The sequence below is a fragment of the Marmota marmota genome, unplaced genomic scaffold, assembly GCF_001458135.2.
Source record: "Marmota marmota marmota unplaced genomic scaffold, marMar, whole genome shotgun sequence".
Taxonomy (NCBI): domain Eukaryota; kingdom Metazoa; phylum Chordata; class Mammalia; order Rodentia; family Sciuridae; genus Marmota; species Marmota marmota.
This window is the reverse complement of record NW_026000026.1, coordinates 17,494,450-17,511,673: the sequence shown is the minus strand read 5'-3', so window position 1 is coordinate 17,511,673 and position 17,224 is coordinate 17,494,450. Positions and strand designations below refer to the sequence as shown.

Below are 17,224 nucleotides of genomic sequence, written 5' to 3'. Positions count from 1 at the left end.
AGGCACAGCCCTTCCACCTCTCACCTGAATGGTTCTGGAGGGTCTGGGCCTGTCCATCTTTGGTAGGTGTGATCAGTTCCCAAATGAAACTTTTGATCTTCTCATCCCCCTTATAATGCTTGACACAGTACACCAGCAGGGCCCGGCAAATCATCTCCATATCCTTCTCGTTCAGGTGCCACTTGAATCGCCCATGAGTCAGAATGTCTTTCCACCGGCCCCAGCTGATGGTGAAAATATAGAAGGGTGTTGGAGGGGGAAGGGCCACACATGCATCTTCATGCAGTAGAACAAACAAGAGCCATGAGTGGTTCTTCTCTTCTTTCGGGTCTATTAATCACCTGGAGGGCTTTGTCCTGCAAGGCCTTTGAGGACTGCATGACCGCAGCACACTAAATGTCACTAAGGTGACATGGGCATCGAAAATGGAGAGCTTCATATGTCCACTAGATCACAATATCAGGAGCAGAGAATAAGTTTGAAATTGAAACTGAGTCCAGCTGCAGTATTCAAAAGCAATAGTGAGCTGTCTGCAGCGCACACCTGTAATCCCAATGGCTTAGGAGGGTGAGGTAGGAGAACTGAGAGTTCAAAGCCAGCCTCTGTAAAAGTGAGGCACTAAATAACTCAATGAGACCCTGTCTCTAAATAAAATACAAAATAGGGCTGGGGATATGGCTCAGTAGTCTGTGCCCCTGGTACTTTCCACAAAAACAGCAATGGTGAGGTCACAGAAACTGAACCTTCTACTTCTACCAAAATCAGAGCCCTAAACCAATCATGTCTTGAATGTAACATGTTACATATCCTTGGGGGAAAAAAGCAGGAAATCAGAAGATACAAAATTAGTATCAGAGATTTGTTGTGACAAGCTTGAGAAAACCATGGCACTTCTACATTGTGGCTGCAGAGCACACAGTGACTCCCTGTGCTTTCTGCTACCCACAGGACAGGAACTCTTCCTTTCCCTCTCTTCCCCACCACCTGCAGAGTGGCTTCTTGACTGTGACACTGGAAAACACTTGAGGGGGATTCTGAGCAGAAAGCTCAACTCTTCTTGCTCCAGTAGACCCCAATCAGCCCCGTAACAAGAGGGGACTGGAGAGAAATGCTGGACAAATCCCAGGGACTGAAACATAGAAGGGAAAAAAGCACCAGCAGTACCACCAGCAAGCAGAGCCAATACCCACCCGAAGATAAGCAGGTTCTTCTCTACTCGGAAGCATTCAGCTCGGAGGTAGCGCCTGGCTTTGTCATTGAGGCGCCTGGATCGAGTGGGCCTTTCATCTGAGTCGCTGTCTAACTCTGAAAACTCCATGAGCTCATCTTCTTCAAATGAGTTGTAGTGTTTTGTCTGCTTTCTCACACGAGGTCGGTCAATCACTAAGCTTTCCTGAAAATGGAGAGGACTGTTGGGGAGATGGGCTCTCTTCTCTGCTCCCACCACAATGCTCAAACATACCCTGCTATCCTGCTGCCTCAGGGCACACGTGAGAACGATCCTCCCATCCTGACTCATCTTCTAGCAAGAAAGGGTCTTCACAGTACACCTGCCATTCCTGTGACCATAGGCCAAGCAGAGGCGATTCTCTGGGACTTGTTCAAGTTGGCCTGTTCCCTGGGGCCCCCAGTGCTGTCAGCTACCATCTGCTGTTTCTGCCATCATTTTAACAGGGGTATGGGCAAGTGTGGCCTCCCAGTGCCATAGTGGCAATCTGCTCTTGTCAACGAAGACTGGAGTGGTGAGGCCCAGCTGTTCTGCCCAGCATGCAAAGTGCAGCCTGTGCTCTAGAGACAGGACAGTTCAGAGAATTCCATCTGCTCAGCAACTTTCTGAAGACAAACACATCCTGTTGCTTCATTATCTGCCTCCTCTCGTACTTCTATTGACCTTTGTCCTTTGCCAAAAGACAAAATCCTTAGCTCAGGAATCTCACTCATTCTGGTGGCTCCTTTGGCCATTTAATTTCATCTTTTTTGTTCCTTATCCCTCTTCCCCCTGGACCTCTTTCCAAGGTTGTAGCCCAGAGGGCCAGTTTCCAAGCCCTGCTCCAGCACCCTTGCATCCCACCTTGAAAGACTCTCTGTGCTTTCTGCTGCCCACAGGGCAAGAGCTCTGCCTTTCCCTCTCTTCCCCTCTGCCTGCAGAGTGGCTTCTGGATTGTGACACTAGAAAACACTTGATCAGGTTATTAAAGAGGAATAAAATTTTTCTTCTTAAAAGAGGAAAAACATTTCTATTTGGAGAAAACATGTTGGATTATGTAATTTTTGGTGGTCCTACAGAAAAACAGTTATTGTTGGGTATCAGTCATTGGTTTAGTGAGATATGAGCAGGGATTGTTCCCTGGGTTTGTGAGTCCATGGGAGTTCAACAGTCATCTGAGAAAAGACAGGTAGAAATAATGTATAATCATCCTGAAGTAAGGTGACAGGGTCAGAGATGGAGGAAGGGAAACTAATATTTTATGGGGACCTCACAGTTGGCCAGGCACTGTACCAGTTATGTTCACAAATGTGACCTTGCATCCCACAGTGTAGGCTTTACCACCTCCTTTTTTCACTTGTTGTGGTGAGGGCAAGTTCCTTACCCAAAGGCACATACTGGTTCCGTTCCAAAGCCCATTCTCTTTTCTATGCTTAGATATAGAAAAATTCAAGACACTGAAAAAAAAAATGGAGATAAAGCCCCAAAACTTTTCTTTGTCATGCTGTTTTTCCTCTTCTTTTTATTTGTCAGAGGTGAGTTGCCTTCACAGGAAGTATTAAAATAGAGGTAAAACAGTCATGTGCCAAGGATGGGATGCTGGCATGAGAACAAGGCTGAATTTGACTTGTTTGGCCAGTTCCTGTTCTGTGTGTCTTTGTCTAACTTCCCAGACGCTCAGCAGATTGTACGTACCATTAGGTCATTTAATATTTACCAAGTGCTGTCTGTGCCAGGCATGTTTCAAGTGTATGACAAATAGCATCTCATTTAAGAACCAAGACTCAAAAGTAAATAATGATTTGGGCTGTGTAGGAATTTATTGTCATAAGATAGTAGTGAAATATTCAGTGGAGTAAAAAAAAAAAATGTACCTTTTCATTCTTTGCTTCAGTGTCTAGTTCAGCTATTTTAGCCCATTTCTGCCAAAAGTTAGGATCATCTAAGGAAATATCTGTTCTGTTTCCTGAAGCCACAAAGCTAGCCTGTGAATGAGACAAGAGTCAGTAAACTGTGCTTGAACACACTACGAACTAATAAAAGTTATATTATTTTAAATGCACCAGAAATTTAAATGTATTACTTATCTACATCAAACCCAACTCCTAATATTGCTTCTAAAATGAATGTGAAAATATCAAGGATGTTCTTTCTTTTTCTTTTATTTCAAAGACTGTATGAGGAAACTACAATTTTAAACTGGAAGGTCATTTTTTGAAGCTTAGACTTGGAAGCAGGAGGACAAATCCTGGAAGACAGTAGCAATGTGCTCCTTGGTGTCTAGTTCCTTATACACAGGTTAATTCTTTAAGCATTTTCTAGCTTTAACTCTTCTTTCTGTTCAACAGTTACTATGTATCTGCTTTAGAAGAGGCACTGGGCTAAAGTATGAGGTATAGAGATGAGCAATAGATTACCCAAATTCCCTACTGAACACAAAACTTTCTACAGAAAAAGTCCTACATGAGTCATCAAACAGGAGACCAAACCAAACTGAGAGTGATCTGCAAAGTTTTAAACCTAGTGACCTGAATTACACAGGAAGGTGGTCTGAGACTAGAAGCTGGGAAACTGAAGTAAAATCACTTTCCCATGAAATGAACAAAACATTTGCAGAATGGATTGTTCATTGGTGGTCCACTCTTTGACAACGACTGAGTGATCTACAAGGAAATAAAGATGACTAAAGGTCTCTGAGCAATCCTTGTAAAGAGAGAATAAAGTGCAGACTAGTGTATACCTGTCTATTATTGGCTCTCAAAGGCTCAGAGTGTCTTCCTTCTGTGCACAGTCCCTGCCTCAATATTTAGATTTCCTGTATATACCTACATTTTTAGAAAGTAACACAAACTAGATGTGTAGTCAAGAAAATTCAAGGGTTTGTATATGGAGAAAGAGAAGACTTGCTAATGAGGGGTGAAGAATAAACAATTTTCTTTCTCCCCCACCCCCAATGACGACTGTGGTGAGAAGGTCCCATACCTTGGCAAAAGTAGACCCTTTCCCCTCAGACTGGATGGTGATGGTGTGGGTTCTCCTCTGAAGAATCTGGTCTATATCTTCTTCACAAAATTTGGAGCCTTCATCCTCCTCGTCCATTAAAGCTCCATAAGCACCTTTCCGGAGCAAGTCCTCCACCTCCATTTTTGAGAGTTGCTGTACCTGAACAGGTCACGAAAGGCTACTCTCAAAGTGGCAAATGCACAGGAGAAATAGCCTCACACCTGGCCTTTGTGATTCAGAGTATGGTTCCTCCACTAATTGCACAGTCAGAAGAACAAAGAACAGGGGCAGCAAACTTCAGAAAATGAAAACCCAGATAAAGGTACTTTGGATTTTCTCTGGGGAGAGCAGGCAGACCTCTGGAATAAAATCCAGTGGATGATCCAAGGGCCCTAACATTCTTCAGGACGTTGGTTATTATCAAACGTCACAAGCCATTAAAACTATGCGCCACTGAAGAGGATATACTTGACATATTTTTAAAATATTTTAGTTTGAGCCTGTATCTTTAAAAACCTCCAGATGTACCAAACAAGCTGGAGAATATGATTTATTCATTATTAAATAAATACATCAGTATTTAAAATGATGTCATTTCTTAAAAAAAAAAAAAAAAAAGAAGGATCCCATGCCAAGTGTGATCTTCTTAACTCTTGTTGAAAACAGGAAATGGGGTTCAAAACACCCTTTCCTGGTTCTAATTAAGAATCTGGTTCTCTTTACATTAATCACAAGAGGGAATTCTGTGACTCCCAAGATGGGTAACTTGAAGTATTACACTTAGCAACATATGTATAGCTAAGAGGATATAGAACATCTGGAGTATAAACAACTCATTTAGAAGGCTTTAATTCCCAATCTTTGATGCCCTAAGCCTAGTGATTAAGGAGATATTCTGCTTTGTTTGCCTGCATTTGAAAACAATTTAAAAATCTTAGCTGCAATCTTTATCCCCTCCATCAAGGGAGAAAAAAAAAAAAAGATTTTAACTGCCATATTTCAAGCTGTTAATTTATTTAGTCATTATTCACTGATTATCATGTATTGAACATCTTTACTATGCCACTCATGCACTGTTAGGGGCCTCAGATAACACTCTTCCCATTATATCATCAAGAAGTTCAAAGTCTGGGGTATGAGATAAAACATGGTAATGAATACATATTTACACAGTAAAGAACATTAAGCTTCACTAGCTTCTAATGGGCATGACTAAAAAACTCTTTACTGAAACATTTTTGTATGCTGGGCAACTCTACCACTAATTGTTCTTATAGATTTCCCTTAAACATTCAGAAAATGCAGAGACCTGACTCTAAATTATCCTCTACTGTAGGATATTTCCTAACAGTGATATGTGGGCTGGCTCAGTATAGTAAAATGAACCTGGAAACAGCTGTCAGGAGGAAAAACCCAGAGAGGCTAGGGCTGCATGACCAGTGCTCCTTAACATTCCAGAGTAGGTCCATCATACTCACTCCATTGGTGCTGCCCTTTCTGTTGATGTCCTGAAGTACAGCCTTGTCCAGGCCCAGCTTTAGGCTGGCCTTATCAAACATTTCCCGCTCATAGGAGTTCCGAGTGATGAGGCGATACACCTTGACAGCTTTGCTCTGGCCTATGCGGTGACATCGGGCCTGAGCCTGGGAAGGAGAAGGGTCATACATATCACATTACCACGTGTGTAAGAACTGCAGCAGCCTAGGAATAGGAAGTGCTTATGTCCCATGTGAAAACAATTGAAAACAATTTAAAAATCTTAGCTGCAATCTTTATCTCACAGTTATGTGTCATGGGTTTGGTTTCAGAACTGAATTCACCCAAATGTCAGCTGCCACCTTTGGGGTCACTCATTTCTTCACCTATTGCTTACTGACTACTAGTGCCAGGCATAAAGCAGTGGGGGAGGCCTTGGTGTCCCACCCTTCTCAGCTTGTGGAGATGGCCCTTACTCCAAGGATGCTGTCCTGCTCTCTGGGAGATGCCTCAGAGCTGGTAGCACCAATTCTCTATTTTTAAATTTTTTAATAAAAAACTTCAAATATAAATGAAAATAGAAGAAACTTCTTATGGTCGATCCTGTTTCATCTACCATATTTCTATCCTCCAAGATTGTTAAGAGGCAAGTCATTGGCATTATTGTGTTTCATTCTTACATATTTCAATAAATATCTCTAAAGACTCTTGTAAAACAGCTTATATTACCATTGTTACACTTAAAAAAAAATTAATATCAACCATCAAGCCAGTGTTCCAACTTCCTGCTTATTTGGATGAGAAACCAAATAAGAAACACACCTTCTAATCAGTTGATATTTCCAGTCTTTCTATGGCAATTAGAATGAATGGGAGGAATCAAGTATTAACTCACAGTAAGGGGTGTGCGCGTGCGTGCTCACATACACATGTACATATACGCACACAGATACAGAAATAGATATGAATATAGACATATGTTTATGTAAAAACATATACATTTACATAATATACAGATGAATGCATGTTGCATATATGCATTTATATTGTTTATGTATATGCGTGTGTGTGTGTGTGTATCCTAGCAATATCTAATGACTGAGAATGTTTAGAAGCAATGTCATCCCAATAGCAATGAACATATTTAACTTCCAGATCTTATTTTTTTTAAATATCTTTATTTTATTCATTCACTTTTTTATGTGGTGCTGAGGATCGAACCCAGGGTCTCACACGTGCTAGGTGAGGGTGAGCACTCTACTACTGAGCCACAACCCTAGCCCGCAGATCTTTTTTTTTTTTTTTTTTTTTTTTAAAGAGAGAGTGAGAGAGAGGGAGAGAGAGAGAGAATTTTAATATTTTTATTTTTTAGTATTTGGCGGACACAACATCTTTGTTTTATGTGGTGCTGAGGATCGAACCCGGGCTGCACGCATGCCAGGCGAGCGTGCTACCGCTTGAGCCACATCCCCAGCCCCCAGCCTGCAGATCTTATTTTTAAAATATCATTCTTAAAGATAGGAACAACTCTATAACATAACTCTAGTACAAAGCCAAGGTACACTGGAGAAAATCTACAGGTAAGAGTGGGGTAGAAAAACTTTAAGATAAGTCTCAAACACATCACTGTGCCTGAATGTAAGGAAATACTCAAGTATGATAAACGTCTATCAAAATAACACCTGAAAATTCCCACTGGCTGAGTCTTGGACTATATGAACATCAAAATAAAGACAGTAATGGATTATAACCCACTGAATAAAGAAAAACCCTTGGGTTCACACTGACATAAATAAATGGGAGAAAAAGGAAAAAAATACTTCCTTATATGTCAAATAATGAATGCATTAACAAATGACGGAAAACTGTGACTTTGTAACTATCATAGTGATAATTGATTCAGGCAGAGATAATCAATGGAAGATAAAGCCAGTAGGTGAAACTTTAATGAGAAACAGGTATAGTCTTAATGTACATCCCTAAAATTACTTCTAAATTTCAAAGAGAAAAATAGCAACTTTGTAGTGGAGAAATCTAAGGAAACAAAGTCAATATCTATAAGACAAATGAACCCTATGTTCTTCCTGATAAGATATATTGAGAAGAATGTATCAATTTGGTGGTGGTACCAAACTTGAATTCAATCTTGAGGAAATAGAGACAACCCAAATTAGGGACAAAATAACCCACTATCACTCTATAAAAACTTAAAGGTCATGAAAGAAAAAAGAAAGATCAAGGGATTGATCCAGCTTAAAAGACACTGAAGGGTACAACCAGAGAAATGAAAAGTTGTACTGCAACTGTGTACAGCAAATCAAAAAGCAATCTGCTGTCACATATATCTAGTTAGAATAAATAAATTAATTAAAATAAAAAAAAGACACTAAAGGGATGACAACTAAAGGTAATAATGGGTGATCCTGGCTGGATCCTGGTCTGGAAGAATGATAGCTATAAAAGAAATACAATGAAATGATAAATTTGAATATGAACTATGGATTAGAGAATAGTATTCTTATTTCCTGATTCTGAGAACTGAACTGTGATTATACAAGAGAAGGGCCCTTGCACCTTGAAAACATGCACTATGTAGCAGACAGAAAGATTCAACGCCTCTTACTCTCAAACAGTTTAGGGAGAGAATATGGTGTGTGCTACATAAATGCTCAGAGACAGAGGGAGAAAGGGCAATGAAGACACACACAACCAGAGGAGTGAAAGAGTGTGTTCTGGTTTGAATATGAGTATCCCCAAAAGCTCCTGTAACAATGCAGCAATGTTCAGAGGTAAAACAATCATGAGCTGTAATCTAATCAGTAGATTACAGAACTGGGTAGTAACTGTAGGTAGGTGGGGTGTAACTAGAGGAAATGGGTCACGGGGGCTTGCCTTTGGGGATTCTCATTCCCCTGATTTCTCCTTCTCTCTTAGATTTCTGCTTCCTGGTTGCCATGGACTGAGCAGCTTTCCATCAGCACTCCATTCTGCCATGATGTTCCACCTCACCTCCAGCCCAGAACAATGGGAGTCCATTGTCAATGGACGGAACCTCTGAAACTGTGAGCCAAGATAAACTTTCCTCCTCCCCAAGCTGTTCTTGGTTCTTATCAAGTATTTTGGTCATGGCAATGAAAAGCTTTAACACAGAGGGTTAAAATACTACTGTAATTTGGGACAAAAAGCAAACCCAGCTGATTAATCTGGATAAAAGTATATCAGAGTTACAATGGGCATGGTGGTGCATGCCTAAAATCCCAGCAACTCATAAGAGTAAAGCAGGAGTGCTGCAAGTTTGAGGCCAGCCTGAGCAGTTGAATAAACTGTCTCTATATAAAAAATAAAAAAGCTGGGAAAGTAGCTCAGTAGAAAAGTGCTCCTGAGTTCAATCCCCAGTACTGCCAAAAGAAAAAAAAACAGAGCACCAGTGGCAAAACAATTACATAAAACCAAAAATGTACAAAAATATTATGTATATGGCATAATTCCAAATATCATGGTGTTTGGCTAATGGTAATTTCTATTTCCATCATTCCTTTTGCATTTATTAATGGGAATTCTACTGAAAAGACAGTTATCTTTTGTCTCTCATTTATACACATCAGTATTATTTTATTTGTTATGCTGTGTTACAGTTTTGGATCATAGTTTTATATGATGGAGTCTTGCTCCCCAGATGGTGGTGCTTTTAGTAGGTGGGGCCCAGTTGGAGGAATAGGTTTTGGGGGATGTGCCTGTGTAGGGTACATTGGGACCTTAGCCTCTGCCTTTCCCTTTTTGTTTCCCAGTCTCCATGAGCTGAGCAGGTTTGTTTCACCATATTCTCTGTCAGTATGTTTGGCCTCACCACAGGCCCTGAGCAATGGGGTGAAGCAACCATGGACCCAAACCTCTGAAACTATGAGTAAAGATAAGTCTTTAATACTTTTAAATTGTTTACCTCAGGTACCTTATCATAGTGATGGTAAGTTGCCTAAGACATGCTATCTACTTGGTATACAGACTCAACTGTTTCATTTTGCTTTAATTTTTTTTTTTTCAGTACTGGGGATTGAACCCAGTAGCACTCCACCACTGAGCTATATCGTAGTCCTTTTTATCCTGACACAGGGTCTCGCTAAATTGTGCAGGCTGATCTTAAACTAACAATCCTCCTGCCTTAGCCTCCCAAGTCTCTGGGATTACTGGTGTGTGCTATATTACCTGGCTTGCTTTTGAATTTTAGGAATTCACTTTCCAAGTGAGGCAAGGTGGTGCATGCCTGTAATCCTATTAACTCAGGAGGCTAAGGCAGGAGAACAGCAACTTCAAGGACAGCCTCAGCAACTTAGCAATACCCTGCCTCAAAATAAAAATATAAACAAATGGGCTGGGAACATAGCTCAATGGGAAATGGCCCTGAGTTTAATCCCCAGAATAAAAAAAAAAAAAAATTAAGACTTTCCTGTCTTAATTAGCCATAATGAAGGGAGTAGGGAAGAAATAACTAAGCAACTTAAGAAGATGCTGTTTTGATTATTTGTGGTACTAACAACCAAACAACCTACTACATTTTAAAAAAATATTTATATTTTAGTTTTCGATGGACACAACATCTTTTATTTTATTTTCATGTGGTGCTGAGGATCGAACCTAGTGCCCCGCGCATGCCAGGCGAGCGCACTACCGCTTGAGTCACATCCCCAGCCCCCAAACAACCTTCTATTGATTGATATTATACTCTGGAAAATTTATTTTCCAGGAAATATTAACAATTCTAAGACTACTTAATAGTACTCTCTGGATACACTAGGATTAAGAGAATAAATACACTGTGTTAAGATAATGAGATTCTGGCTTCTCTCTGACAGAGAAAAGTTACAGGAGAAGACTATAATGAACCCTGATGATGAGAATCAGAAATCTCACTATGGATGGTTAACTTCAGTATGAGTGAGGAGGTTCACTACGTGTGCTTGTGTTGGTACGCATACATCTACTTCCTAGCTCCTTTTATGCAAAAGATCCAAAAGGAATAACTCCAGTACAGGTACCTCATAGCCAGATCTTGATTTCTAAATGCCATTCTCAGATAAAAAGAATGATGAATCCTTGAAGAAATGGTCAGTTCCAAAGCTATGTCAGGAAAAATGCAACATGAACCTGAATATCTTATGTGTTGAAAAGAAAGTGCTCAAAAATCGTAGCATGTCCAACAGACAAAGAAGTCCAAATGAAGGGATACCAAAAGCTAAATCTAAACATCTTGAAAACAAAAATCAGTAATCAGAGTAATGGTTTATAAAATAAAATAGCTGGGGGTGGCGGGGCACAGTGGCATAGTTGCTGTACTAGAGACTCAGGAGGCTGAGGCAGGAGGATCCCAAGTTCCAGAGCAGCTCCCTAAGCAACTTGGTAAGACCTTGTCTCCAAAGAAAAAAAGAAAAAGGGTTGGGAATATAGTTCAATGGTAAAGTGCCTGTGGGTTCAATCCCCAGTACAAAAAAAAAGAAAGAAAGAAAGAAAGAAAGAAAGAAAGCAAGCTGGGTGTGGTTCTGTGTGCCTATAGTTCGATTACTGGGGAGGCTGAGGCAGGAGGATCACTTGAGACCAAGTGTTCAAGGCCTGTCTGGGCAACGTAGTGAGACCCCATCACAAAACAAAACAAAACAAAACAGACAATAACAAAACAAATAATACTGATGTAAATAAATCAGAGACAAAAGAGAACTGTCTTTACAGTAAAATAAATGCAGAAGGGATAATGGAAATAGAAAATGACCATGGGCCAAACACCACTGATGGGCACTAACATTAATGGGGAAAAGTATAATGATAAACAGGATATTTACAGAATCTCAAAATATATATTCACAAATACTTAACTAAAAGTAGTTATACTACAGTAGAGAAACCTGGAAGACACCACCATCACCAAGTGATCAAGTGCTAGGATAATAAGATTGACATCATGTACCCTGATGGAATGTATTGAGAAGGACATCACTTCTATGATATTTTTGCCCCAAATGTATAAGGTCATATCTAATGATGAGAAAACATCAGGAAAATACAAATTAAGGGACTTTGTACAAAACAGCTTGTCAGTACCCTTTCAAAGTGTCAAATGACAAAAGGTAAGGAAAGACTAAGGAGCCTTCACAGATTGAAAGAGGCTGATGAGTCATGACTTCTAAAAGGAATGTGAGATCCTGGACTGGATCCCAGGCTAAGAAAAAGATCACTTGTGGGAAACTGAAGGAATACAAATAGGGTCTTAGATTAACATTTTATCAATGTAAATTTCCTGGTTCCACTCATAAACAAATTCAGTAAAGTAGCAGGATATAAAATTAACTAAATCAGTTGTGTTCCTATACAACAATGATGAATCAACTGAAAGAGAAATTAGAAAAACTATCCCATTCATAATAGCCTAAAACCAAAAGCAACAAAATGGTCTACAATGAAAACTACAAAACACTAAAGAAAGAAACTGAAGATCTTAGAAGATAGAAAGACCTCCCATGCTCCTGGATAGGCAGAATTAATATTGTCAAAACAGCCATACTACCAAAAGCGCTATACAAATTCAATACAATTCCTATTCCAATAATGTTTTCATAGAAATAAAAAAAGCAGTCATGAAATTCATTTGGAAAAAACAATAGCCAAAACAGCCAAAGCAATCCTTAGTGAGAAAAATGAAGCAGGAGGCATCAGAATACCAGACCTCAAATTATACTACACAGCTACAGTAACAAAAACAGCATGGTATTAGAACCAAAACAGACATGAAGACCAATGGAACCTAACAGAAGACACAGAGACAAATGCACATAAATACAGTTATCTCATCCTAGACAAAGGTGCCATAAACATACATTGTTCAACAAATGGTGCTGAGAAAACTGGAAATCCATTTGCAGCAGAATTAAATTAAATTCAAAGTGGATCAAAAACCTAGGCATTAGACCAGAGACCCTGTGCCTACTAGAAGAAAAAGTAGGCCCAAATCTCCAAAATGTCAGCTTAGAAACCAATTCCTCAACAAGACTTCTGAAGCATAAGAAGTAAAATCAAGAATCAATAAATGGGGGCTGGGGTTGTGGCTCAGTGGTAGAGCGCCCATCTAGCACATTTCGATCCTCAGCACCACATAAAAATAAATAAAAAAAAGGCATCATGTCCAACTACAACTAAAAAAAAAAAAAAAAAATCAATAAATGGGATGGCATCAAACTAAAAAGCTTCTTCACAGCAAAGGAAACAACCAAGAATATGAACAGAGAGCCTACAGAATGGGAGAAAATCTTTAATATCTGCATCTCAAAGCATTAATCTCCAGGATATACAAATAACTCAAAAAACTTATTAAACTAAAAAAACAAATAACCAATCAACAAATGAGCAAAGGAACTGAACAGATACTTCACAGAAGAAATACGAATGGTCTACAAATATATGAAAAAAATGTTCAACATCAAATCTCTAGTGATTAGAGAAATGCAAATTAGAACTACACTGAAATTTCATCTCACTCCAGTCACAATGGAAATTATCAAGAATACAAGTAATAAATGCTGGCGAGAATATGGGGGAAAAGGTACACTCAAACGTTGTTGGTGGGACTGCAAATTGGTGTAACCACTATGGAAAGCAGCATGGAGATTCCTCAGAAAACTTGGAATGCAACCACCATTTGACCCTCCATTCCTTGGTATAATCTCAAAGAACTCTAGTACAGGTGCTTCATGGGAGGTTTTTCCATCTACTAAGATCTTCTTCAGTTTCTTTCTTCAGTGTTCTGTAGTTTTCATTGTAGAGGTCTTTCACCTCTTTTTCTAGATTGATTCCCAAGCATTTTGTTGTTTTTTTGTTTTAGGCTACTGTGAATGGGATAGTTTTTCTAATTTCTCTTTCAGTTGATTCATCATTGTTGTATAGGAACACAACAGCCACATCAATATATACAGCAGATTAATTCACAATAGCTAAGCTATGAAACCAACCTAGTGCCCTTAAACAGATGAATGGATAAAGAAAATGTGGTATACATACACAATGGAATATTACTCGGCCATAAAGAAGAATGAAATTATGGCATTTGCTTATAAATGGATGGAACTGGAGACTAAGTGAAATAAAGCTCATCCCACAAAACAAAGGTCAAATGTTCTTTCTCATATGCAGATGCTCACAAACAAGAGAGGAGGAGGAGGGAAGAACAGAAGTTCACTGGATTAGACAAAGGGAAATGAAGGGAAGGGACGGGGGATGGGAATAGGAAAGAGTAGAATGAATTGGACAAAACTTTCCAATGTTCACATATGTATTCACAACCACTGAAACTCCATATCATGTATACAACAACAAGAATGAAATCCTAATTAGAATAAGTTATACTTCATGTATGTATAATATGTCAAAATATACTCTATTGTCACGTGTATCTAAAAAGAACAAATTAACAAAAATTTCCTGGTTCCAATAATTACACTATAGTTGTATAAAATGCTTACATTAAAAGAAGCTGAGCTATTGAAAAGAAAGGTATACTGGAACTCTACATTATTTTGCAACTTGTAAAAAAGTTAAAAATATTTTGCATTATAATAATGTAAAATATTTAAAATGGCTACAAAGTCAAATACACAAAAAGGCATGGTTAGAAAACTGGTTTCTACCTCTGTCACTTCTGTGTGGTTCTTGGTTCTCTCTATATGTAACCACTTAAAAAAATTCAAGTTTTATCTCTTGTGGGGGAGAGGCAGAGACGGGCAGACACAAATGCAGCCTCTGTAGATAAATGCTAGCACACTACAGAGTTTCTCCACATTATTTTTTTTTCACTCAACTATATATTCTGAGATGATTCCATAGCACAGAGATATTCCTCATTCTTCATTCAATGCTAATATACTATAGTTTACTCAGTCTATTACTACCAGACAACTAAGCTGACTAGTATTTGGCTGTTATAATCAGTTGCCAAAACTTCTTCAGTTGCAGATGGACACAATATCTTTATTTATTAATTTATTTTATGTGGTGCTAGGGATCAAACCCAGTGCCTCACATGTGCTAGGCAAGCACTCTACCACTGAGCCACAACCCCAGCCCTCTTACAGTATCTTTAGAAAGTAGCAAATTTCTATTACTGAGAGAAGATTTGAAGGATAACTGGCAAATAAAGTGATCACTGTAAATAATATGGTTTATAGGACCTATAAGGTAGTAACAATATATGGCCATTAAGTATTAACACTGATTCTTTTTCTTCTCGCTCACACAGGTTTGAGGGTAAACTGCAAGATGCTGGGTTGAGGTTATGGCTCAGTGGTAGAGCACTTGACTAGCACGTGCAAGGTCCTGGATTAGATCCTCAGCACCACATAAAAATAAATAAATAAAATAAAAAAGGTATTGTGTCCAATTAAAACTAAAAACATGATCCAACTGAAGAAATGTTTTTGAGCAAAGGTCTCATGGAGGAACATACTCATAAAAATGAATGCTCCATGAGAGCAGGAACTTTTGGTCTAGCTTGCTGGTGTGTCTCCAGGACTTTAAATAATGCCTGGCACATCCTGTTATTTAAAAGATGTTCACTGAATAATACTTACATAATGGAGCACTTGTGCATAGACCTGCAAGTTCTTAACTTTCTTGTAGCAATCAAAAAGTAAACTCCACAGTGATGTGGTTGTATCATTGTAGTATGCTGATTTTAGCTCTGCTGCGTAATTATTGAGAAGTGGGATAGCTGAGTCTTATCATGGTTCCATTCCCAAGAATCTCCATACTGCTTTCCAGAATGTTTATACTAATTTGTAGTCCCACAAAAAAATGTATGAATGAAAATTTGTATTTTCTATCATCTGAATTGAGACCTGTGCTAAAATTCCACTATGATAGAAGTAAGATCCTGAAACAGTGGGATTCTCTTTTCTGTTGTCTTGATGTTTACATCAGGTGGTATGACCCTAGCTCATTCCCAGACAAATATCTTGTAACTAAATCCACTTTCCAAGGCAACATTCTTAAAGAACTATAGATGATTGAAAGTTCTCATTTACTAAAAAAATTAAGAGTGTGTGCATACGTATAAATGTTGTGTGTGCACTAAACATGACCTACCTAGGAAGAATAGTAGAAAAGGAAAAGGTAGTTTTCTGTTAAAGAGTGAGGATCTCATTCACAAGAAAAATAATTCTCTCTGAATTATAAAACCTTAATATAATAACCAAGAAAACAGAAACTAGTGAATCAATAACACAGAAGCCAGTTGAAAAGACCAAGAATCAAAAAATTCTAACTCTAATTCTGATCTGGGCTGCCTTTATCATTGACTTACTCAGTCATTCATTAAGCTTTAGCTATGCTCTGGGGTACAAGCTAACACCCTGGATCATCTGCAGTGCTGGTCTTTGTTTCTTCATTAAAATTGAGCATTAGGGGAAGTTCAGAAACTGACTTAGCACAATTACAAAACCCCACACTATCCAATTTCAATTTGCTATCCCTTAATTCATCTCTTGCTTTTTCTGTTTCTTGGCATAACATCTATTCAACTAGTAATGTTTACACTTCACCTAAGAGAAGCATGGCAATTCTAAAATCTTTTGCCTTTGGCCTTATGCCACCAATTTCCTGCTTTAATGTCCCTTCAGGCATATCCAGCTAACATGGCTTCAAATTCATACATCATTATCCTAGTACTATGCCTCACTGTAAGATAAGTATCACAAAAGATCACAGAGCTTTATAGCTGTCAGGGACTTGTACAATAATTTGTTTGGGAGTTAGTGAACATCAGTAAAATGCCTGACAGTAAATATTCAGGTTTTGTGAGCTATGAGGTCTCTGTTGCAGGTATTCAACTCTATCATTATAACATGAAACTGACCACAGATAATACACAGAGGAATGGTTGTGGTTGTATTCTAATAAAGCCATTTTAAAAAAAATAGGTAGTAGGCAAAAAGGTGAAACATTTTCACCCCCTAATCTATATCACTATTATATTTAGGTTCTTGGTAGTGAACTGATCAAATATTAGCTTTTGCTTATTATTTTAGTGTTGAGTATATGACATTTTAAAAATTGGTTAGTCATTAAATCTACTAACTCATCTTTGATCCAAACATCCTTTACCAGAAGAATGAACCGATGGTGAGCTATTCATAACCACTGATTTTCTTTGAAGATGATTGTTGAACTTAGTGCCATACAATTTGCTTTATGATTTACCATGATATTTTCCCTGGGTTTTAGCTAGCTGTCACCAATAATTTAAACGTTCAATAATTTAAAACACCATTTTTCAATTAGTAGACTGATTTCTTCAAACAATTACTATTGGGAACTTACTAAATGACAAAGGCAAAGCAGAATGACTCTGTGGATGTGAGTGATGTCTTCCCTGTATCCCATCCTTTGCAGTATCTCCCAGAGTGCCTCCTGAATCAATGTGAAGCAGCCCCTAAACTTCTTTTGCTAATTCATCTAGTCTATGAAAAAGGCTTTGAGCTACCTGATTTCCCCCCCCCCCCCCCC

At 38.6% G+C, this 17,224-nt stretch overlaps 1 protein-coding gene across 3 annotated transcripts in view; it reads right to left on the bottom strand.

The window, feature by feature from the left end:
• Chd6 (chromodomain helicase DNA binding protein 6) overlaps nucleotides 1-17,224 on the bottom strand; it is a 166,545-nt gene that overhangs the window by 45,158 nt on the left and 104,163 nt on the right. For all 3 annotated transcript variants that reach the window (XM_048810933.1, XM_048810932.1, XM_048810934.1), the window contains exons 18-22: nucleotides 5,689-5,853; nucleotides 4,190-4,369; nucleotides 3,082-3,192; nucleotides 1,191-1,393; nucleotides 25-224 (exon numbers count right to left, since the gene is read on the bottom strand). In XM_048810933.1, the coding sequence (XP_048666890.1) occupies nucleotides 25-224; nucleotides 1,191-1,393; nucleotides 3,082-3,192; nucleotides 4,190-4,369; nucleotides 5,689-5,853 (859 nt within the window). The remainder of the gene's footprint in view (nucleotides 1-24; nucleotides 225-1,190; nucleotides 1,394-3,081; nucleotides 3,193-4,189; nucleotides 4,370-5,688; nucleotides 5,854-17,224) is intronic.